Source organism: Syngnathus floridae, chromosome 5 (genome assembly GCF_059516105.1).
Source record: "Syngnathus floridae isolate MCC-2025c chromosome 5, RoL_Sflo_1.0, whole genome shotgun sequence".
NCBI classification, from domain to species: Eukaryota; Metazoa; Chordata; class Actinopteri; order Syngnathiformes; family Syngnathidae; genus Syngnathus; species Syngnathus floridae.
In genome coordinates this window covers 300,713-321,245 of record NC_142417.1, presented here as the reverse complement: position 1 = coordinate 321,245, position 20,533 = coordinate 300,713, and the positions used below count along the sequence as shown (strand labels likewise).

At 49.7% G+C, this 20,533-nt stretch overlaps 3 protein-coding genes across 8 annotated transcripts; 2 read left to right on the top strand and 1 right to left on the bottom strand.

The window, feature by feature from the left end:
• Positions 1-559: 559 nt before the first annotated feature.
• letm2 (leucine zipper-EF-hand containing transmembrane protein 2) lies at positions 560-7,564 on the top strand. 2 transcript variants are annotated; one of them, XM_088377409.1, is made up of 11 exons: positions 562-955; positions 1,513-1,574; positions 2,349-2,853; positions 3,145-3,288; positions 3,671-3,814; positions 3,942-4,145; positions 4,379-4,498; positions 4,580-4,699; positions 5,062-5,154; positions 5,303-5,371; positions 5,926-7,564. In XM_088377409.1, exons 2-11 carry the CDS (start codon positions 1,528-1,530, stop codon positions 5,980-5,982), a joined length of 1,503 nt encoding a protein of 500 aa, XP_088233535.1. In that variant the 5' UTR covers positions 562-955; positions 1,513-1,527; the 3' UTR covers positions 5,983-7,564. The 2 variants fall into 2 exon arrangements, with proteins under 2 accessions (XP_088233537.1, XP_088233535.1); XM_088377411.1 differs by lacking the exon at positions 5,062-5,154 and having other exon boundaries at positions 560-955.
• Positions 7,565-8,490: 926 nt separating this feature from the next.
• Positions 8,491-17,485, bottom strand: tut7 (terminal uridylyl transferase 7). Of its 4 annotated transcripts, XM_088377405.1 has the most exons (29): positions 17,256-17,483; positions 16,058-16,470; positions 15,704-15,852; positions 15,261-15,377; positions 14,997-15,174; positions 14,830-14,918; positions 14,685-14,736; positions 14,536-14,605; positions 14,322-14,448; positions 14,134-14,253; positions 13,922-14,050; positions 13,608-13,785; positions 12,929-13,539; positions 12,697-12,847; positions 12,512-12,598; positions 12,341-12,441; positions 11,885-11,942; positions 11,715-11,818; positions 11,542-11,631; positions 11,342-11,455; positions 11,188-11,265; positions 10,909-11,086; positions 10,773-10,820; positions 10,600-10,691; positions 10,227-10,342; positions 9,973-10,157; positions 9,821-9,891; positions 9,677-9,740; positions 8,491-9,610 (listed from the first exon to the last, which is right to left on the bottom strand). In XM_088377405.1, exons 2-29 carry the CDS (start codon positions 16,452-16,454, stop codon positions 9,552-9,554), a joined length of 3,813 nt encoding a protein of 1,270 aa, XP_088233531.1. In that variant the 5' UTR covers positions 16,455-16,470; positions 17,256-17,483; the 3' UTR covers positions 8,491-9,551. The 4 variants fall into 4 exon arrangements, 3 of the variants coding, with proteins under 3 accessions (XP_088233531.1, XP_088233529.1, XP_088233530.1); XM_088377403.1 differs by having other exon boundaries at positions 9,821-10,157; positions 17,256-17,484; XM_088377404.1 differs by lacking the exon at positions 16,058-16,470 and having other exon boundaries at positions 9,821-10,157; positions 17,256-17,485.
• On the top strand, positions 16,582-20,079 carry ccno (cyclin O). Of its 2 annotated transcripts, XM_088377413.1 has the most exons (4): positions 16,582-18,200; positions 18,810-18,995; positions 19,122-19,334; positions 19,397-19,578. In XM_088377413.1, the coding sequence occupies exons 1-4, from the start codon at positions 17,820-17,822 to the stop codon at positions 19,433-19,435; spliced, it is 819 nt and encodes a 272-aa protein (XP_088233539.1). In that variant the 5' UTR covers positions 16,582-17,819; the 3' UTR covers positions 19,436-19,578. The 2 variants fall into 2 exon arrangements, with proteins under 2 accessions (XP_088233539.1, XP_088233538.1); XM_088377412.1 differs by having other exon boundaries at positions 16,586-18,200; positions 19,122-20,079.
• Positions 20,080-20,533: the final 454 nt, after the last annotated feature.

Below are 20,533 nucleotides of genomic sequence, written 5' to 3'. Positions count from 1 at the left end.
TGGCTAGTCTCCAAGGAAAGGCACAATGCACAGTTTATTGTTAGTTTATTGACACTCGATCGGATGCTGCAACATACACGTAGGTCTCACAATTCACGCATGCTACAAGAAATGTATGGGGACAGGGACAATGTCGGATTATTAGTTTGAGTTCTGTGCACACACCATTGAGCTTGTGTACTTTTGCCTCACTTCTGAAAAAGGAATCGTACAAGTTATGGGGTCGTGGAAAAGGTTTTGAAATGATTGAACTTTGTCTTCTATTTGACATCACAAAAAGACGGCATTTGAACGAGTGCGGGGCATCTCACTGTATTGTCACTGTACAAATAGAACGAAGTTGAGTCTTTTCCGACCTCGGCACAGTACTGTCACCGAATCCATTGCGCTCCATTTTTGTCTTTTCCAGATCCACTTTTTCGTAACTGAAATGTGCTTATGTCTTGAATAACCATGAACGTCATATGGCTGTGTTTGCTAAAGCTCTAATACTTGCAGTCCTTTAACCAAGAGTGGCATCATGACGTGCGCTGATACGGCGTCTTTTTGTAGTTGATCACATTTAGGTGGTGGGTGGCCACAAAATGAGCTTCGGCGAGCGAGCGAGCGAGCATTGCACGCAGCATTTCCGATCTTTGTTGTCGCGCCGCCGCCGCACATGCGCACATGGTCGTAGCTGTGTCAACACAGCAGGTTAGCTAGCCTGCGTCGGGCCGCTGCTTTCTTTGGGAGAATCCGAAAACAGACACTCCGGCGGAGGACTGAGCACGCAACCCCCCCGACCAGACGCCCGGCCGGAGTCTCCGATGGATTGATCGTCCCTGCGGACTCTGACATCGTCGTCGTTGTTTACAATGGCCGCTTGTTGAGAATGGATGGTATTTGTCACGTCGCACCAAGGAAGCCTTTGAACGCCCTGTCAGCAACGACGATTCTTGGGTCATTGACGTTGGAGGTTAGTGGGCTCGCCATTTCACTCGCTAGCATAGCGCGCTACAATGGCCAGCTAACCGGCCGGCTAGAAACAGATCGTTGCAACTAGTCGAATACGTATCACACGACTTCTACTGTGTGTGTGTTAAAGAAAGGAAGAAAGAAAGTACAAATGAATTTGGCATTGCGTCTTCCAATTTGATTCGATGCCAGTTGTGTGTGTGATGCTCACGTGAGTGGAAAATAACCCAAAGAAATGCGACTGGACTGTTACTTGTTGACTTACTTGAGCGTAAAGCCCGGGTTACGTCGGTGCATCATAGACTTATTCAATAAGGACCTAATTGATCTGAAATCGACGTGCGTACATTCATTGTAGTCTAAATGTTCCTTTTAATGCCGATTCAAAATCATTTTGACGTGTGTCAATGTGGCTGGCAGTTTCTAATGTTATGCTTCTGACATTTCTGAATGTGTAATCGTTCTCGGCTACCATGAAAGTTGCTTGATATATTTCATGTTCATTCTTACTGCGTTGTAATCGGATCTCTCTATCTCCGCTCACATTCCTGTCCCCAGTGATCTACCCATGCAATGGCAGTCTTTAGCCACCAGGTGCTCTTTGCTGTTACCAGATCCAGGTAAGCGCTTTATTTTTCTTTTCTACGTATTTATTCTTATCGTCTAATAGTCATTTACATAAGCATCAGCAACTCACTCTATGTTGCTTCTCTGCTAACATATCGGCACAGTGGACATTTCCTATTGAAAGTCGCCGCTTTGAATTTTGTTTTTATTTTGGATATTTCCCCCCTCTGGAAATGAATTGTTGGAGAGAATTATGTGTGAAAGAAAGAAAGAAAGAAAGAAAGAAAGAAAGAAAGAAAGAAAGAAAGAAAGAAAGAAAGGAAAAGAAAGGCACTCACTCACTCACTCACTCACTCACTCACTCACTCACTCACTCACTCACTCACTCACTCACTCACTCACGTTAATCATTTCAGTACAGGATACATGTGGGGTGAAGATGTTACATAAGTCTTCTGGCCAAACTACTCCAATTCAGATTCAATTATCTCGGTCCCTCTATCAATGATATAACTGTTATCTCTATTGATGCAAACATGCATGTCAACAACAGCGTCGTTACAGTTTCTGTTCAAGAATTTGCAGCAATTCGCAAATCCAGTGACTGTCAAAGACTAATTGCGCAATGATCAATTTTGAGGAGCTGCACCCTGCCCTGCGGGTTTTGCCATTTCTCCATGTAACACGTTGCGTCCTCTGCTTGCAGGTGACATTTTCCAATGTGTCGTTTGTTTTTGTCGAAAGTGCAATTTCTAACTGGTTGAAGGTCTTTGCGTCGTGTCTGACCCTATTTTTTTTGTTTTTTTCTTTTTTCTTGTTGCCCACAGGGGGTCGTATCTGTTGTCCCAGCGGCACGGCTGCTCTTCTCTGTCTTCGAGAGCTAACCTCCACGTAGGGGCTCCGCGCAACATCTCGTCATCGGCCTCCCCGCTCAGGCACTCCCGCTACGGCCAGCCTCGCTGTTACCGATCCCGCAACCTGGGCTGCGGCCAAAACACTGCCCTACTGGCCCGAGCCCTGCACAGTTCTGTCGTTTGGCTCCAAGACAGTAAAAATGGGGAGACTAAAACCTCACCTTCCGCTCAAAGTCGGGCGTCGGACGAGAAAAAGGACACGGTGGCCGCTGTTGTCCAAGCGCAAACGCCCGTCGCTGCCGCTCCTGGACCCACGGCGCCGGCCGCGGCCAAGAAGGCTCTGCATCTCAGGATCGTCGACGAGCTGAAGCATTATTACAACGGCTTCCGGCTGCTCGGTATCGACACCACGGTCGCGGGAAGGATGGTGTGGAGTCTGCTGCACGGACACATCCTCACGCGTAGGGAAAGGAGAAGGGTGAGAGTTTACATTTTTGCCCCGTTAAAGGCAGCGGCACAGAAATTACCTCAAGTTGAAGACAGTCCGAAGCGTAAAAACACTGGCTGAATTCTGAATGTCAAAATACAACGCTGCGGGATATCCTCACGCTCGACGTATGGCGTCACGTCACGTCACGTCACGTGAGCGAGCGCATTATGCACCGGTGCCGCGCTTGAACTCCGTTCGGCACTTTGCAGAACTTGCGTACCAGTGTACCTGAAGATGTGAAAGACAAAATAGCGCAATGTTTTCTTTTGGTGTCCACAGCTGATGAGGACGTGCGCCGACCTCTTCCGTCTGGTGCCCTTCATGGTGTTCATCATCGTCCCCTTCATGGAGTTCCTCCTTCCCGTCTTCCTCAAGCTCTTCCCGGAAATGTTGCCCTCCACCTTTGAGACAGAGTCCAAAAAGGCATGTGGGCATGGACACACGCGCACATGCGCGCGCGCACACACGCGCACACGCGCACACGCGCACGCACACGCACACGCACACGCACACACACACACACACACACACACGGGTCAGCGACGGGTTCACACAGATCATGTAACTTTTGAATCTGTTGGTAGCGTCACCCCGACGGCGGTCGTTATTGAGCGTGACTCGGATACGAGGCAGCGGCCTGCCTGGTATGACATCATACGCAAAGTTTTTAAAAGCGAGTTGGAAACGCTAATAGCAGCGTTTTAACTTGGCCGTGACTTTCAGGATGCCGGCGTAAACATTGTCCGAGTTACTAAGGCGGTTGACGGCATCTCCATGACTTGGGTTTCAATTTCCTTTTGCGCAGGAGGAGAAGCAAAAGAAGGGCCTTGCCGCAAAGCTGGAACTCGCCAAGTTTCTCCAAGAGACCATCGCTGAAATGGCTCGAAGGAACAAGGCCACGGCTCAGAGCGAAGATGAGACTCAGCGCTTCTCCACATACGTTCAGAAGGTACACGAGAGAGAAACGACTCTGCTCCGTCCGTCATTGCTTTGTGGCACGCCACTTGGAAGTCGTTAGTTAGTCGTTAGCCGTTTAGCGCTTTGCCGCGGCGTGAACGTTTGTGTGTCCCAATCAGGTCCGGGGCACGGGCGAGCAGCCCACCACCAAGGACATTGTTCGCTTTTCAAAGCTGTTTGAGGACGAGCTGACGCTGGAGCACTTGGAGCGCCCCCAGCTGGTCGCTCTGTGCAAACTGCTGGAGCTGCAGCCCATCGGCACCAACAACTTGTTGCGCTTCCAGCTGATGTTGCAACTCAGGACCATCAAGTCGGACGACGAGGTGAGAGGAGGAACGAGAAAGATGGGAGGAATGAGAGAGAGAGAGAGAGAGAGAGAGAGAGAGAGAGAGAGAGAGAGAGAGAGAGAGAGAGAGAGAGAGAGAGAGAGAGAGAGAGAGAGAGAGAGAGAGAGAGAGAGAGAGAGAGAGAGAGAGAGAGATGGGAGGAATGGCCGCACCACTCCCTGACTCCCTCTGCGCTACTCCTCCTTAGCAGGCCTTTTCTTTCGGTACAGATGATTGCGGCCGAGGGCGTAGCGGCAATGAGTGTGTCAGAGCTGCAGGCGGCTTGTCGCAGCCGCGGGATGAGATCTCTGGGTCTTACCACGGATCAGCTCCGTCTGCAACTGCAGCAGGTAACAGATGCGAGGATTTTATTGGATGGCTGTACGGAGCGCCGCTAAAAACACCACTCTTGTGGCCCCCCCCCCCCCCAGTGGCTGGACCTGCACCTGAATGAGAACGTTCCTCCGTCGCTGCTGCTGCTCTCCAGAGCCATGTACCTGACGGACATCAAACCCAAGGCCCCGGTCATCCCGCCTGTGCCGAAACTTGAGGTTGGATCAATTCCCGATGGTCTGCAACTCGTTTGGGTGAAACGGCTAGTTAACGCTTTGGCATTCCGTGACGAGAGACGACGGCGCAGCTTCCCAAAAAGGAAGTTCGAGTTGACAATTTGGCTGACCGGTTTACGAGCGCTAGTCCGGTTCAACCGCGTAGCGAGCGTTGCGTGCGGTGGGCTTTATTTGAGGTCTGAAACACACCACCGATTAGAGCAGAGCAGAGCAGAGCAGAGGAGCGGTACGGCAGGGAACCTCAAGTAGTTGCACTCGAGCCCGGCTATTTGGGACATTCCGTTCAAGACCTTTCCGAGCTAAACGTAAGCCACTGCGGAATTTCACGGCTGCTATTTTTGCAGAAAAGCACTCCAGCGGAGACTAACGGAGCAAACGGGACCTCGGGCGGCTCGGACCTGCTGCCGGACCCCGCCGTCGTCATCAAAGACAGGCCGGTCCGTACCTTCCGACGGCACGCCACGTTTTGCCATTTGAAATGACTTTAGTCAGTTATAGCGTCAAGTCAAGTGAATCCATTTCTAAATGCTCGCTCGCTGGCTCGCTGCCACTTTGTCTTGTTGACGTGTCATTGTTATGTTGCAGGCTGAGGAGATAAGGAGCAAAGCTCCTATTATGTCAGACAAACCTTTAACTGCCGCCGAAGTCCTTCAGGTGAGTGGAAAGATGGGATCAAACGTCTTGCCAAGTTACCGTACAATTTGAACTCAAACGGGCTCACTCTTATGGGCAAATAAATATTCACTCATTTTGTTGGAAGGACAAAGCAGTCAAGCAGCTTTTCTATCCAGGCAGTCCATCCTGCCATTTACTATTCTGGAGCTGTTCATTTCAAAAACAAAGGTGGAATTCTGAGGTTGTTGGGAGACGAAACGTTGAGTGTACTGCTCTCACTAAAGCACCAGCACCCATGTCGTAAAATGGTTCAATGTAAACTTTGATCAGCGCGCGAGCTCTTCAAATAGCGGCTATTCATAGCGCTATCGCCGTCCCCCACACCCGCTCGAAAGGTTAAGTCACTTTTAACTGCGATGCCATCAGAAACCACCAGAGCTGCTCTTTCGAAAATGGACTTGCGATCTGAATCCTTTTATCCTTTAGCTTGTCTTTCGGTAATAATGTTTACGTCAAGGTCATGGAATGTCTGTTGATTCAAATTTGGGGTTGTTACAGTAGCTGAGGTTTTTCTCTCTCTCTCTCTCTGGCAGGCTAAAGCAGCAACCGAAGTGTCCCAGAAGAGTAAGATGAGCGCCAACGGTGTGTAAAGAGGAGCGAGCGCTCGCGTCTGGACTCAACAGGGGAAATGAATCTAGGCAGCCCAGAGCCACTGACAAGCGACAAGCTATCCATTTGTTTCCATCTTTCTCGTGCCTAATTGAGCCGAGGGAGGGCCGCTGAAGATGGCGCTCTGGATTCCAGATCGGCTTTCTTCCCCCCACCCCAATAACTCCCCGTTGCCAGCTTTCACTTACTTGCAGTTGCAGGTTGTAGACCTCCAATTTGTGCCGGTGGCAACACTCTCCAAATTGCAGCCGGCGCAGCCTGGCCACTGCCTCAACGGGTGCCTCCCTCTTGTTGGATTCTTCCTCCTGTAAATTTGTAAATGTTGTGTATATCGTCATTGGTGTCTTACGTTAGCAGCAGCAGCAGCAGCGTTGTACAGTTTGCTATGCAAACTCGAGACATGATCAAAGCTCCCGTTGTATGCCCGTTGGTTGCTCCTGTTCAATCAACACGAGACAGAGATACTAACACGTCCGGCCGGCTCCATCCTTTTCCCCGCGAACGGGACCATGTATCGATCGGCAGGTTCCACGGGTTGACAGGAACAGGTGCCACGGTGTTGTATTTATCAAACGAACTGTTGAGGGCCCTCACTCCTTTCACGCAGACAAGACTGAGGCAAACTAATCTGCCTTACTTCATGTGATTATACCACAATGTAAAGTTTTGTTTAAAATGGAGAGAGAGGCTGAAGTGAATATATTTGATGTTATTCAGAAAAAAAATCTATTTATAGATCTCAAAACTCCTAATATTAAAGCATTATTTTTTTTAATGTGCTTTCAAACCATGTTCAAATGTCTCAATGCGTTGACCTTAAATATAAAACCCTAATGTTACGCAAAGTCTACTTCATAGTGTGCTGTATTTATTTGATTTGATCACGTTTAGTCACCCAAATCGATGGATTTCCTGTTTATCCATGGGCTCGTGCCGTACATGAATTGCATTATTGTTCTAACTGTCTTCAGAGCGCTCATTTGCACCTTTGAAGCCTTGCACAAGAGCTATGGTTTGGCCATGTCATGCAGTTCTTAAAAAAAAAAAAAACTCAGAAACTCTTTGAAACGGTTTCAAAACATCTCACAAAGTCCCGTCGTTTTATGTTAACTATTTTTACAATAGTTGAGTCATCGTTTTTTTTTTTCCTTAGTATCGTCCTCTGGGGAAGGAAAATCATCCAAAATTCATTGAAAAGGCACAAATGGCTTGTGATCAGAAAAAAGGTCCTTCACCCTACATGCAAACTTCATGAAAAGAATGATTGAGAGAATATATTGTTTGTTTATATTGCATATTTGGTCTCTGTCATTCTGAGTGGATGTGGATTTCAGAAAAAGTTTGATTTGCTGAACTAAGAGAGACTTGTCAAGTGGATACGATGCTCCAAGTTGATCTCTTCATTTTTTTTTTTCCATTTAAACTTGGTAGTACTATGTACTGCTTGATTAAAGTATACGATTACGGTAACAGTTTGAACCCCATGTTCATGTTATGTTTCATCTCTTTGGTTTAATGGCATTTCGACCGCTCCTGCATTGGAAATAAACAAATGTACTCCCAGTTATGAAGTTGTTTTTTTTTTTGCACAAATCCATGCTATAGATTCGTGCTTGCAGTTTTTGCGAAATGCGTCAATAACTATATAGATGGTTCTTATGACCGTTTAAAAAAAAGACAAATTCCTGTTTTATAATGTAAATGAAATTTAAAAAATAATAATGAAATACACTTAGCGTAATTGCCATACCGTAAACTTTAGGGATTTCATAGTTGTACTCAAGAACAGTGGTTCCCAACCTTTGTTGCGCCACAGACCGGTTACGTGTCAGAAATATTTATATTCTATAAATCAATTCTACATTTCTATAAATAAATCATACATTTCTCTAAATAAATACAATGATATCAAATGATACGACTGGCATAAAAACAAGTATAAACGACATGCAAATAAAACTCACCATTCCGTTGAATGGGTGGGAGCACTGAGCCGGCCGGCGTAATCGGAGACAATGACACCCTAAGTGGTTCGTTAAGGTTTGTCTTTGAATCCAGGATGCTTGCTCTCCGTGTGCCCAAGCACTTTGGAAGCCTTCAAACATCTCTATTTCGTGCTCATATTTGCTTGCTTCGCGGGCTGGACTGAGGTGACATGTCTCGTGACCGAGACGAGCGTCTTGACTTGAATTAAGGTTAATTGAAGAGACACAGGTGCACCGACGGATGGAATTGGGAGAGAATCGCCACATTTTTCAAAATAAATTCTCCCTCATTTTTGCTAGCTCGACTGGGGAAACATGTCACGTGACCGGGACGAGCGTCTTGACCTGAATTCATTGATCGTCCATAAAAAAATAAAAAATAAAACAAAAGGTTTTTTTTTCCCCGTGCGGCTTGGCGGCCCGGTACCAAGTGACCCACGGACCGGTCCGCGGACCGGGGGTTGGGGACCCCTGCTCTGGGAGCGAAAGCATTTCGGGAAACAGTTTGGATTTGGTTTGAATTTAATGACTGAAATGGAGCGCAAAGCCAAAGCCAAAGCCGGCTGGCAGGTCCGGCCGGGCCCGTCAACGGCACACGAAACGACGACAGGTCAAGTCCGACACAAAAGAAAGCGTAAGGCTGCGATCTTCCAAAACAAACAATATCAACCACATTCTTTAGGAAAATTCAACCTTACATCACAACTGCAAAAAAAGCCAGCCACAGTCTATGAGGGACAAGCTTCTTCTTCTTTTTCTTTTCAACATCTAGCAACAAGATAAATGGAGGGTGTGGACCCTGACAGTGCGGCTACCTACTGTATGTGTGGCTCCATGTTAACTAAAGTGTACCTTTGAGTCAGATAAATTACATATTGGCTCTAAATTTCGGCCTTTAGCGTGACTGCGTCCAGCTCTGGCGTTTCATTCAGCTTGCTTCAAAAGGGTGAATGAGTGAGTGAGTGAGTGAGGGCGGTCGGTCGGTCGGTCGGGTCTGCGTGTTTTGTTTATAAAATAGATGGACCGGCAGTCTCTTAAAATGAAACAATGATCCTAAAATATTTACACATCTACACAGAGAGCAAGCTGCTTGTTTGCAACTTTTCAAGCAGATGGGCAAACAATGGGGCTTGCGGGTATCAGTGCAAAGGACAAATCAAGTTTAAAACATCCAAATCAAATCTTAAAAACAAAACTTCACGGCCAGGTAAAATTGAAGCTCGTTTCGCCATTGAGACATCCATATAAATAGAGATGAAGAAATCAGCACGCTCATATCAAACAGTTTCAGGACAGTAGCAAATGAATCGAAATCAACATGGCATGCTTTCATCGGCTAGACCCGCATCCGGTTGGCTTGCTGGTTTTGCCATTCCGTTTGGCTTCAAAGTATCAACTGAGTCACCTTGCTAAAATGAACATTTAAAAAAAAGGGGCGGGGGGATGACAAAGAAAATAAAAACATCAAAAGGCCCAAGATGGCTGCAAGTCAAGGTGTCCCGGCTTTGGCTTGAAACGTCAGCCCGGACACGAGTGCTCGAACCTTCCTTCTGCGCGGCCGCTGCTCACTCCGCCGGGCTCTTCCTGTGACTGGGGCGCCCCGAATTGCGGGTAGCTAAACTACCTAAACCGCAAGCAGACACAAACATTTTTCAAACGTTTTACAATGTTCACAATTTGACGCGCGTACCTGCTTGCGGACTTAGCATCACATGTTGAGGCCTTTTCTTCTCCTCGTCTTTTAACAGTGAACTCTGGAATTTCAACCCAAGTGTAAAAACAGTGTCCAAAAATGTTGCGCACGGCATTCATCGACTTCCGATGCAATTCGTACTTGTTTCTCTCTGAAATTCCTCAAGAGGCCCGATGAGGAGGAGGGAGAGAAGTTTTCCATTTTCATATTTCCTGCCCGACGAGATAGGAAAGAAGCAAAGAAACCGGCTGTCAGTGACATGAAGACGCAATTTGTTTTGTTGAAGTGAACACCTCTGTAGAGCTGGCAGTCCTTCTTGATGTGAGCGCTGGAGCCGCACAGGAAGCAGCAGCGCGGCTCGGGAGCCTCGCGCCACCGCCAGTGTTCGCTTTTGTGTCTGGACGCCGGGTCCTCGGCCGCGTCCGCTCGCTCAAGCGTGTTGTCGGGCCTTCTGTCCGAGTCGTGCCTGTGCCTGGACCTGCGAGGAAACACCGGTGTAGCGCTCCTTTGGGGCTGGCCTGCCGGCTGGGCGGTCGGCGACACTCACTTCCTGCGCATGGGGCAGTCTTTCATGAAGTGACCGATCTTGCCGCAGATCCGGCAGCAACGGTCGTTGGGGGCCACTTCCCCTTCGGTCAGGACTTGTGGGTCGAAAAAGTACTCCTGGGGGGGGGGGGATCACGCGGACAAATTGCGTGGCCAGACAGCAAATTCGAGTTAGCTTCACGTCTCGTCTCTGCACTTGAACCCAAAAATATCTTTTGAATCACAAGTGACAGAAAGACAGAAAGAAGTCTTTGCCCAAAGCTGAAGGTGTCACTAAAGTGGCCTTGATCTTCTGCGCAAGTCATAGGCAGCAGAGATGACGTTTTGATTTTGCTCTTTTGAGGATGATCACAATCACAATCACAAACACCTACCGTCTGACGAGGGTACTCGGGCGGAAAGGCCTGGACAGGGGTGCCGAACACGGTTCTGCCATTGATGAAGGCCTTCATGATGAAATTGGTCACTGTATTGGTAAAAATGAAAAAGACCATGTCAAGCGAGACCTATTGGAGCGAGAGCGTGAACAAAGCATAGGGGCTTTTACTTTTCCTGGAGAGACCGGCACCCAGATTGTGATTGAGGTCAAAGGGATCTGCGGTGCAAAGCAAAAAAAACAACAAGAGTTGACGGTCAACAAACGGCGCCAAAGTCAACCTTTGCCAGCTGCTCTGCGGCGGCACCTTCGATGACGATGTATTTGGACGTCCACTGCTTGTTGAAGGTGGTGAGCCGGGCTTTCTGCCGGGTGCACACCACGTGCTCTTTAAAATCAAAGTCCTCCGTGTAGAAGCGGAGGAGGCCCAGCCACAGTTGGCCCACAGTCTCGGCGTTCTTTCCGTACTGCGGCCAGCGACTCGGCTGCGGGCGGAGCAAGCGTGGGCTGTCAGCGAGGCGGGGCGGGGCGGGACGCGACGCGACGCAACGCAGACACGAGCCAGCCCGCGTAAGATACCACCGACCAGCGCTTTTAAATCGTCAAAGAAATACACGTTCCAGCCGTCGGCCAACACCTCCGGCTTCTTGTCACCGTCGTACAGCTGCAAAACACACAGAGGTGAGTGAAGTGCTTTTGATTTCTTTCTTTTCTTCCTGATTCATTTGGTTGCAAGGTACCTCCTGTAGCACGGGTATAAGAGGGGGTTCCCTCTGCTGAAGGAAGAAGAGAACCATGAGGGTGTAGGCGTAAGAGGAGAGACTGCCGCGCGAAGCGTCGCCGATGTCGCAAATCTGGAACGGGAGCCCAATGACGAGGAAGCAGCAAGCATTTTCAACCGCGGCCGGCGGCGGGCGGGCAGGCGGGCGGGCATACGCACCTTGGCAAACACCTTCATGACGTAGCACAGGATCTTCACTCTCCTGTCGATGGCAGCGTATAACGCCAGCAGGCGCGTGTTGTGCAGAGCCTCGGGGTGAAAGGCAGCCAGCCAGCCTCAAATTGCGTGTCCTTTACACTTGAGTGGGAAACAAATTGCTGTGAACTTCCTACCAGTCTGTTGTAAAGGCTTATGTCTCCCTCCAGACCCGTGCGGACGTGGTAGAACTTCACAATGGGCACTTTGGCGGTGGTAATTGGCAGGATGTTCCTCAAATCTGAGGACAGACGACGAGATGATGAGGCACAAGAAAAGAACAACGGGCAAGGGCTCAAATGCTTACCTGGATGTTTCCTGAGGAGCTTTGCCAGACGCTCGATCACATTGATGCAGTCCACATCCTGAGGAGGAGCGTCTTTACTTTACGCTCAATACAGCACAGTCATTTTTCAACTATAGCTTCTGGCGGCCGACACAATTCACGCTTTTGTTTGCGAGATGGGCGGGATAGGTTTAGAATCAACGATTCGATCAACCACTCATTCATCGGATACAATTTGATTTCCAAAAGACATTTTCCCCGATTAGACTGTTTTTGAATCGATGATTTGGTTGGGGCTTGGTATTATTTCGTGATTAAAAAAACAATTCAACAACAGTGAAGCAATTTCCCACAGGAAAGAGTGATGATGATGATGATGAGAGTGATCGTTATAACGGTGATGTGAAACGTTGATGCCATTTCATGGCTGACGCTTTTCCAAGCACAGCATGTAAATAGGACACGGAGATGACATACGTCAATGTTGTCCTGGCCCTCTCGCACCATACAGATGTCCAGGTCACTCTGTCGGAAGCCAAAACCATTTTTGGAAGAGCCAAACAGCTGCAGACGTGCACCTGTCCACAAAATAAACAGTTGAAGTAGCATTCAAGTCAAGATTGAAACGCCGCTCACGGCTGACTTCACCAGGGAACTGTCGCCTGACAAAGATCTCCAGATCTTGCAGGATGCGCTCTCTGACGGCCACTTCCAAGTCATCCGGGGCAAAGTCCACTGGAAAGACAGCCGTTTCATCTCTCACCGGTCAAGTCGGCGATGACGAGCCCAGAGTGCGCGTGCGTGCGTGCGCGTGCGTGCGTGCGCGAGCTCACCAAAGCACTGCTCACACACTAGGTCCAGCACGCTGAGAAAGTCGGCCGTCATCGGGGGCAACGGCTGCAACTCCACCTTTTTGAAATCCTCTGGACAATCTTTCTTCAAGTGGCCGTCGCGCTTGCACAAGCTGCACACGACCATGTGTGTCTGAAAGCAATCATCATCATCATCATCAGCAGCATCATCAGCATCATCGTCATCATCCTCATCTTCTTCATCATAACCAACCTTTCCTCTGGTGAAAGCATGCTTGCTGAATTGGTACGACTTTGTGCTCTGCGTGTGGCCTTTATTTTCCGGGAGCTCATTTTCAACAGTGTCCCGTCGGCACGCAGGTGAGGCCACAGCGGGCGCCAGCTCCTCCTCCTCCGAAGCAGGCGTGTCCAAATCCGGAGGCTCCTCATCAGACAAAAGCTCCTCCCCCGAGATCTCGTCCACGGGGAAAATCTCCTCATCCTCCGTGGTGAAGCTGTCCAAGTGACGTCTGGCGCCGTGCGCCCGGGCGTCGTCGTCCTCCTCTTCCTCGGAGAAGCTGCTTTTGCCCAAGTCCGCCTTTTCCTTCTCCCCTTCTGAGTCGCTGCCTTCTTCAATTTCCTCCTCTTCCTCGACGATGCAGTCGGAATCGTCGGGGCCGTTTTGGGCGTCGACGCTCAGCTGACGCAAGTCGGCGCCGCCCGCCTCCCCCTCAGACGGAGCTGCCGCTTTGCCGTGGGCGCCCCCCGCCGTGGCGAGGGGCAGCGCAAAGTACTTGTAGGTTGTTTTGAGGCAATGGAGGATGTAGTCGTACATTTGCTGGCTGTTGACGGAGCGCGCCACGTTCCTCTTGACGGCAAAGGGGTCTGGAAAAGCCACAACCGAGCGAGCGTTTGCTACGGGCCACGTACGCAATCATGCAAATCCTCGTTACCCTCCACGGCGATGCGTTTCTTGGGCCAGTCTTTCAACTCCCGAGAGAGGACGGCGCCGGTCCGTACGCCGATGACGTTGTCGGCCATGTTGAACTCCAGGGAATAGAAACGGAGCATTTCCACCCAGAGCGCGCCCATCTCCGCAGGGGGGCCAGGGCTTTGGAAAACCAGCGGAACCTAAACAAATTCAGACGTTGAATTGTCCTAAGTGCTGCTAAAAAAACAAACAAACAAACAAACAAAAGCCATCCATTCCACCCAATGTCTCGCGTGACGGATGAATGGGGCAATCGAGTTGTGACCGTCTTGTTACCTTTCCCCTCACGCAAGAGCCCTCTGCTGGCTGCGGCGCGTCCTTGCTGGAACAAGTCCACTGCAAGTGTCCGTCCTCCACACACACAAGGTTGAAGTCTGAAAGCTTGCTCAGCGAAAAGGTCTTGATCTGAAAAAGAAAAGCAGAAAAACGACGCACCGTCAGAACGGAGTGTGCAAATCGAAGCGGACGCCGCAAAGCCAACCACAAACCGCTTGATTGAGGTACGTTGGCAAGAGGGCTTCCTTGCGCTGTTGGAGAAAGAAGATGACCATGAGGGCAAAGACGTACGGGGGTAGGCCACCCTCCTCCGCACGGTCAATTTGACAGATCTAAAACAAAGACAACATTTAGCGCTCTCCTTTTGGGAAAAGGACCACGGGTGGAGAGCGTTCATCACCTTCGCCCATCGTCGCAGTCCAAGAACCAGCGGCGGGAGGAGCTGCTCCCGCTTGGCGAGGGAAGCCAGATAAGCCGTGGTTTGGAACGCATTGTCATTCCCGGCGCTCACTTTGCAGAGAAGACCACTGTCAAGAGAAGGGGGAAAAACAGACCAATGTCATTGGTGACTTTACGGCAAAGTCAGCTCCACGCTTATTTGCCCTTGAACGCACCTCTTCTTTTCTTTGCACATCACCACAGGCACACGAGCATGAAAATCAGCTTCCAGATCAACAAAGAGAGCTGAGGACAGAAAAAGAAAGAGCGTCACATGCATAAGATTTGTGTTGCGCTCAACCAAACAAAGGACAAGGTGACTCACGACTCCCGGCCAGGCACTCCTTGACCGACAGCAGGACATCGGGCTGATGCATCTGCAAAGACGTTCCATTTCAAAGCCATAGACGACATATGAAAAGAGAGCCACATCGCATTCGACAAGTATCGGCGTGCGTGGGGCTACTCACGTGAGGCGGATACCGGATGTCCACGTTGACGTCGGAATCCTTGAATCCAAACTTGGTGCAAGATGATCCGTACAAGCGAAGCCTGATCTCTACCCATCGGCCAGACAAGGAAGCGCGTCGGTAACCGATCCCGGTGGGCGGTACGTTTGCGCTCGATCAGCACTCACCGGGCAGGACGGAAAGGAGAAGATCTTGCATGAGAGACACCACCCCACGCCTCGTCTCCACATCGCCGTCATCCATTCCGTGCCGGCTGACGACAGCCTCTAAGGCGGCGGTCAACGCGCCAACGTGCTCGGGGCCAGGCGGCAGGATCTCGGTCAGCATGGTGTGCTCTTTCTTCTCCTACAGACAAAAACCTCACACGTGGGCATCCATCGGGTTTTGTCGCGTGCGGCCGCTCGCTCGCTCGGTCGGCCATTCTCCCTCACCCTGAGCCTCCGCTTGTGCCGCTTGTCTCGGACGTGGCGATTAGCATCAGACACCGAGTCCAGAAGGACGTCGCAGAGGGTGCAGGTGTAAAGTGCGTTAGGCTTGCTGTTGGACTTCTGTTTCATAGAAAAAGGTGGACATGTGCAAAAGAAGAATTTACAGGATAACCCAAAAGTATTGCTACATAATCAGTCATTTCCATGAACAAGCAAATATCCCACGTCACAATAGTTATGTCCTCACTTCCCTGATGCTTTACATTTAATTATGTCAATATGATGGATGGATGGATGGATGGATGGATGGATGGATGGATGGATGGATGGACGGACGGACGGACGGATCAAAGTAAAAAAAAAAGTCAAAGCCTGCTTTATTATCAATTTCTTCCCATGCCATTTTAGCAGTACTTTAATATAAAAAAACAACTGTGCGCACGTACCTTCTTGTGAATGCCATCTTTACCGAGGCGCATTTCAGCTTGCCGCAGCGCTTGCAGATCTTTGGCTGAGAGTGACGACTCTTCGCTCGCGAGGTCCTGGTCCTCTTCAGCAAAATTTCTGCGCTTGTGTCTCGGTCGACGTCTTCTTCCTTTCAGAACAAAACAAAACACAACACGTTTGCCAGATGAAAAGGGGACTGGCGGTGCATTGACTTTTTCAGGGAAGGAAATGTTCAAATTGCCCGTTAGCCTACAGCCTTGGTCTAAAAATCAAAGGTCCAGACTTCCTCATTTGATTGTGCAGGTGCCACAGAGCCACGTCATCCAAAACATGCATTTTGCCCGAAATCCCACCTGCATTTCCTCCGTCCGAGGTATCCCTCCTCCACGTGTCCCTGTCCTCATACGGACCTCCGTCACGGACACCCTTCCCCCACTGTTGCTGCATATGCTCTCTCCAGGTCTCTTCTCGAGTCCCGCCACTGTTTTCCGGACTCCAGAACCGATGTAGATCATCCCTCTGCAAGGGGCTGTGGGCGCCTCGGAAGGCTCCGGGGGAATAAGCCGAGGGGCCGAGTCCCCCCCGATTGGGGCTGGACCAGTACGGCCCTCCTTGGTTCTTCTTGCCTTGCGCTCCTCCATCCATTCTGAAGGGCTGTCCTCGATTGTGCTCCTGGTTCCTCCGGCCATCTGAAGCTGCTCCCCAGCTCCCTGGCCTTGCCCAGTTGTGCCTGTCCGAGTTCTCCATCATGTGCTAAAAGCTAAAACTATGAGGCAATGAAAGGTTCCGTCAACACATAAACGAGAATTCCCTCGTGCGCCAGTATGCTGACCGTGAGCGATTTCAACCAAAAGTTGGACGCTGAAGAAGTTTCACTATCTCTCACGAGTCAAATGTCACAGTGGGACTCTGGATGTGTAATTGTTCGGGGAGAAGTGTGGTTATAGACGGAAGCAGAGAGAGTGGTGCCAATGTTTTTGCCTTCCGTTGTTATTGACATCTCTCGAGTGATGAACCATGTGCTTTAGCCCACATTGAGAAGCAGCCAGCCCCGTCAACAAGTTTCAATCTGCCGATTCAAGCTATGCAGCGTGCTGTAGTCAAGACACCGGGTCTCGTAAACGTTGTCATTTGAATCCTTATCACCGAGCGCTTGATGGTGAGAGAAGCCAAACGCAGCCCCAACTACGAGTCCAAACTCTCCTTCTTATGAGATTGTTATGTCATGGCGTTAGGGTGGACTAGCATGCTAACGTGCGCGCACTGGTTCGCCTTCTGACTTTCGCCTCTTCTTCCATGAGTTGAAAGAAGGAGGATCATATTGCCATTGAACGTGCACGGAAACAAACGACTAACACAAATGGACGGGACCGTTCGATCAACAATCACGGTGAAGGCCGTTGTTAGCCGTGTAGCATCCTAAGCTAAGCTACCTATTAGCAACTGATGCTAGCTTTGCTTTGCTTTGCCTTGTTTTTCGAACAATTCAGCTCGTAAGTAGGCCAACGACAATACGCCAGTACTTGCTAGATAGAAAGGTCACGTCCGTACCTTTAAAATGTGGATAGAGGACATACTTGAAGCCTGTTTGTGGGCCGGACTTTTTTTTTCTCTTTTTTTTCCAAAGCCGCGCTAGCATTGAGTTTTGAAAGTGCACGGCTTGACTGGGGACAGGACAGGGCAGGACAGGCAGACGGGCAGGACAGGCAGGCAGGCAGGCAGCCACGCAGCTACGCAGGCAGGCAGGCGGGCAGGCGGACAGCCACGCAGGCAGGCAGGCAGGCAGGCAATGTTCTGTTGACGTTCCGCCCACCACAGCAAAAAGCAACGCACGGCTGTTTGGTTTCATCGTGACATTAAACAAACACACACACATGAATAAATATCGCTCCCATTGAAAACCAAACTAAATCTGCCACCTTCTTAAATGTCATTCTTTATTGATATTTTTGTTATTTTTAGTTTGATTCTTCCGATGTAATATAACAACGTCGTCGTCGTTGTTGTTGTTGTTTTAACCCCCCGAGTTGGTAAGCCGTGTTTGAGTTGACATACGGTGCCCATGAGCTAATTCAGAAAGGAGAGTGCAATCGTTTTGCTGTGGTTCTCATCGCCATGGTAACGAGGCGAGTGAAGCGGGCAAGACCCCGGGAAACGGGCGGGCGACTCCCTCTTCACCTTGCACTGGCTTGCTCCATCCTCGTCTGGGCTCGAGTCAAGATGGTGCTCGTGAAGCGGGGCGGCGGAGGTTCCACACGGGTCCGGGTCGAGCGCTACCGAAAGCAGAAACTTGTGTCCAGATTGAGTGACTCCGGTTTCGAGGAGGATTTGGCAGGTTGCCCCACTCCTCAGACAGCTTCGTCACCTCTGCGTGTGGACGAACCGGAGGGTCAAGCATCCAACTGGTACCTCCAGTACGGTGATGTCGGCTACAGGATCCAGAAGGAGAGGGAGGCTCTGTTTTATCCGTGCAATAGTCTTGCTCTCCAGCCACAAGTAGGTTCGCATTCAGATGTTGTCCTTAAAAGAGGGCCACATTTGTGTCAAAAGTAGGAGCGCCGATTCAACTCCTTCGCCTGTGTAAAAGGAACCAAAAGAATGGATCTCCAATTGTTCTTTCCCCATTCAAATGGATGGAAATAGCATCAATCCATGCACGCACTCCCCCGAATTAACACATTTGGGCTATGAGGAAAAAAGAGCACCTATTGCACTTTAGACTCGACTCGTTTTAGAGTAAAAACGATCATTAAAGTTGCACTCTTCTCGCCTTGGCCACCAGGAGGCAATATCCAAACACAAACCAATTTGAATCCATCTTTCTACTGTACTCCCAAATAACTTGGCAAGATGCAGAAATATGAGTTATTTTTCAAAAATAAATGGTGAGTATTGTCATCTGTCCACGTTTTGCTCCTACAATTGTGTTCACGTACCCATTGTGTTTTAAAAACAAGTGCACATTTGGATGTTTTGGCTTTGTTCCTGGATTGTTTTTCATTCCATGGGGGAAGTCCTATATGTACAGTAATGATGCACATACTGTCTGCTTGCTTCTACCTAGAGTAAAGGCTGATTGTGTCAATCAATTGGTTTGATTTATAGGTGACAGCCGAGGCGCGCTGCAAGCTGGTCAGCTGGCTCATCCCACTGCACAAGCACTTCCGCCTATCCTTCGAGTGCTGCTGCCTGACGGTAAACATCATGGACAGGTTCTTGGCGTGCACGCCGGTGGCCGACGACTGCTTTCAGCTTCTGGGTGTCACGGCGCTGCTCCTTGCCAGCAAAAAGGTAGTCTCCATTCAGAAGGTGGAAAGTCAGAGGCCTCTGGCCGCCGCCGCCGCATGCAGACTCTAGATGGCTTACAATATGGTTGAATGGCATCCATCCGTCCGTCCGTCCGTCCATCCGTCCCAGGTGGAGGTGTGCTCCCCTAGCATCAGTCACCTCCTGTCCCTGTGCTGCAACACCTTCACCAGGGAGCAGCTCTGCAACCTGGAGTGTCTCATCCTCCTGCGCCTCCACTTCCGCCTGGGCGCGCCCACCCTGGCCTTCTTCTTGGACTACCACGCCAATCGCACGGACACCCCCGAGGGGCCTGGGAAGCGTTGCCGCAGCCTGGCCCAAAAGGTGTGTGAGCTGAGCCTGGCCGATTACGCCTTCAATAAATACGTTCCGTCTGTGACCGCCAGCTGCGCGCTGAGCCTGGCACGCGACCTACTCCGGGCTGATCACGTCAGCTGCCAGCCGGAGGGTGAATTACACCACCGCACGATGGAGGACCCGCGTGGCAAAGCAGAGAGCAGTTTGGCCCGGGAGTGCAGAGACAATCTGAGGCTGCTGCTTGCGCTTAACAAGGAGTCGCTGAGTGGAGACGAACATGGTCTGGAAATTCTGGCCGTAGCCATCCATACACACTAGTCACACAATCGATTTCGTGTTCGGCTCCAAGCAAGCCAACGTTTCACACTGAGTACATTTGTCAGTCAGCACGTTGAGACCATTGTTATTATGATTATTTTTTCAGTATTGATTCTTTTTCCTGGCATTTTTTTTGGGGTGACGTGGTTGCCCTGAGATTTTTCTAATGTAAACAAATGCGCCTTGGCTCAGTTGATGGTGGGGAACACATGCTCTTTTTGAAATGTCAGTGTTGTCCAAATGTTTTGATTTGAGTGATTGTTTCTAATACTAGGTGGGGGTGTCCGCAATGAAGGAGCAGACCAAAGTACTCCGTAAAACGTTCTTTGTGAAATACGTACATTTCGGAATCAAATGCTTTGTCTGAATAAATGAGTCATTTCAACAATCTATTTCTGCACGGGATATATTATTATATGACCCACAATTTCAACAACCCATGAGGCTTTCGAAAACTGGAACATTAAAGCTCATCGTTTTCCATTAAAGCTCCAAATGTGACTGAAATGATGATTGCGGTCCTAAACATGATTGTTGTATTCTTCCACTCCACTTTATCTGGCTAATCCATTACGCGTGGCAGCTCGACCTGCTGACCACACAGGTGCATTCAGCGTGAAGGGCCCACTGGACTTCTCCTCTTGTTTGCTAGCTCAAGCAATTGCTTGCCGGTGGAAAGGCATCCATCTGTCACGGCTGTGTTTGCCCAACTGTCGCTTTTAATGGCCCTTTTCCCTTTCCACATCTCCTGGCCTTGAACTCCTCTCTAGACGCGTAAAAAATACGCACCGGACATAAAAGTGCAGCTGCATACAAACATCTCGGATGATAACGCTCAAATTGGTCGTTTTTACGCACGGAATATCAGGGCTGTTTCAAAAGGGCCGTAAACGCACGCAAGTCTTTGA

Bases quoted from the DNA above. Each gene is read 5' to 3' on its own strand.
- letm2 (XM_088377409.1), top strand. From the start codon at position 1,528: ATGGCAGTCTTTAGCCACCAGGTGCTCTTTGCTGTTACCAGATCCAG. The intron at 2,854-3,144 runs GTGAGAGTTTAC...TGGTGTCCACAG, and splicing joins CGCGTAGGGAAAGGAGAAGG to CTGATGAGGACGTGCGCCGA. The intron at 5,155-5,302 runs GTCCGTACCTTC...GTTATGTTGCAG, and splicing joins TCGTCATCAAAGACAGGCCG to GCTGAGGAGATAAGGAGCAA.
- tut7 (XM_088377403.1), bottom strand. From the start codon at position 16,454: ATGATGGAGAACTCGGACAGGCACAACTGGGCAAGGCCAGGGAGCTGG. The intron at 10,821-10,908 runs GTGCCGCCGCAG...TTTGCACCGCAG, and splicing joins CAAATACATCGTCATCGAAG to ATCCCTTTGACCTCAATCAC. The intron at 10,692-10,772 runs GTAAAAGCCCCT...TTACCAATACAG, and splicing joins TGCCGGTCTCTCCAGGAAAA to TGACCAATTTCATCATGAAG.
- ccno (XM_088377412.1), top strand. From the start codon at position 17,820: ATGGTAACGAGGCGAGTGAAGCGGGCAAGACCCCGGGAAACGGGCGGG. The intron at 18,201-18,809 runs GTAGGTTCGCAT...TTTGATTTATAG, and splicing joins GTCTTGCTCTCCAGCCACAA to GTGACAGCCGAGGCGCGCTG. The intron at 18,996-19,121 runs GTAGTCTCCATT...CATCCGTCCCAG, and splicing joins TGCTCCTTGCCAGCAAAAAG to GTGGAGGTGTGCTCCCCTAG.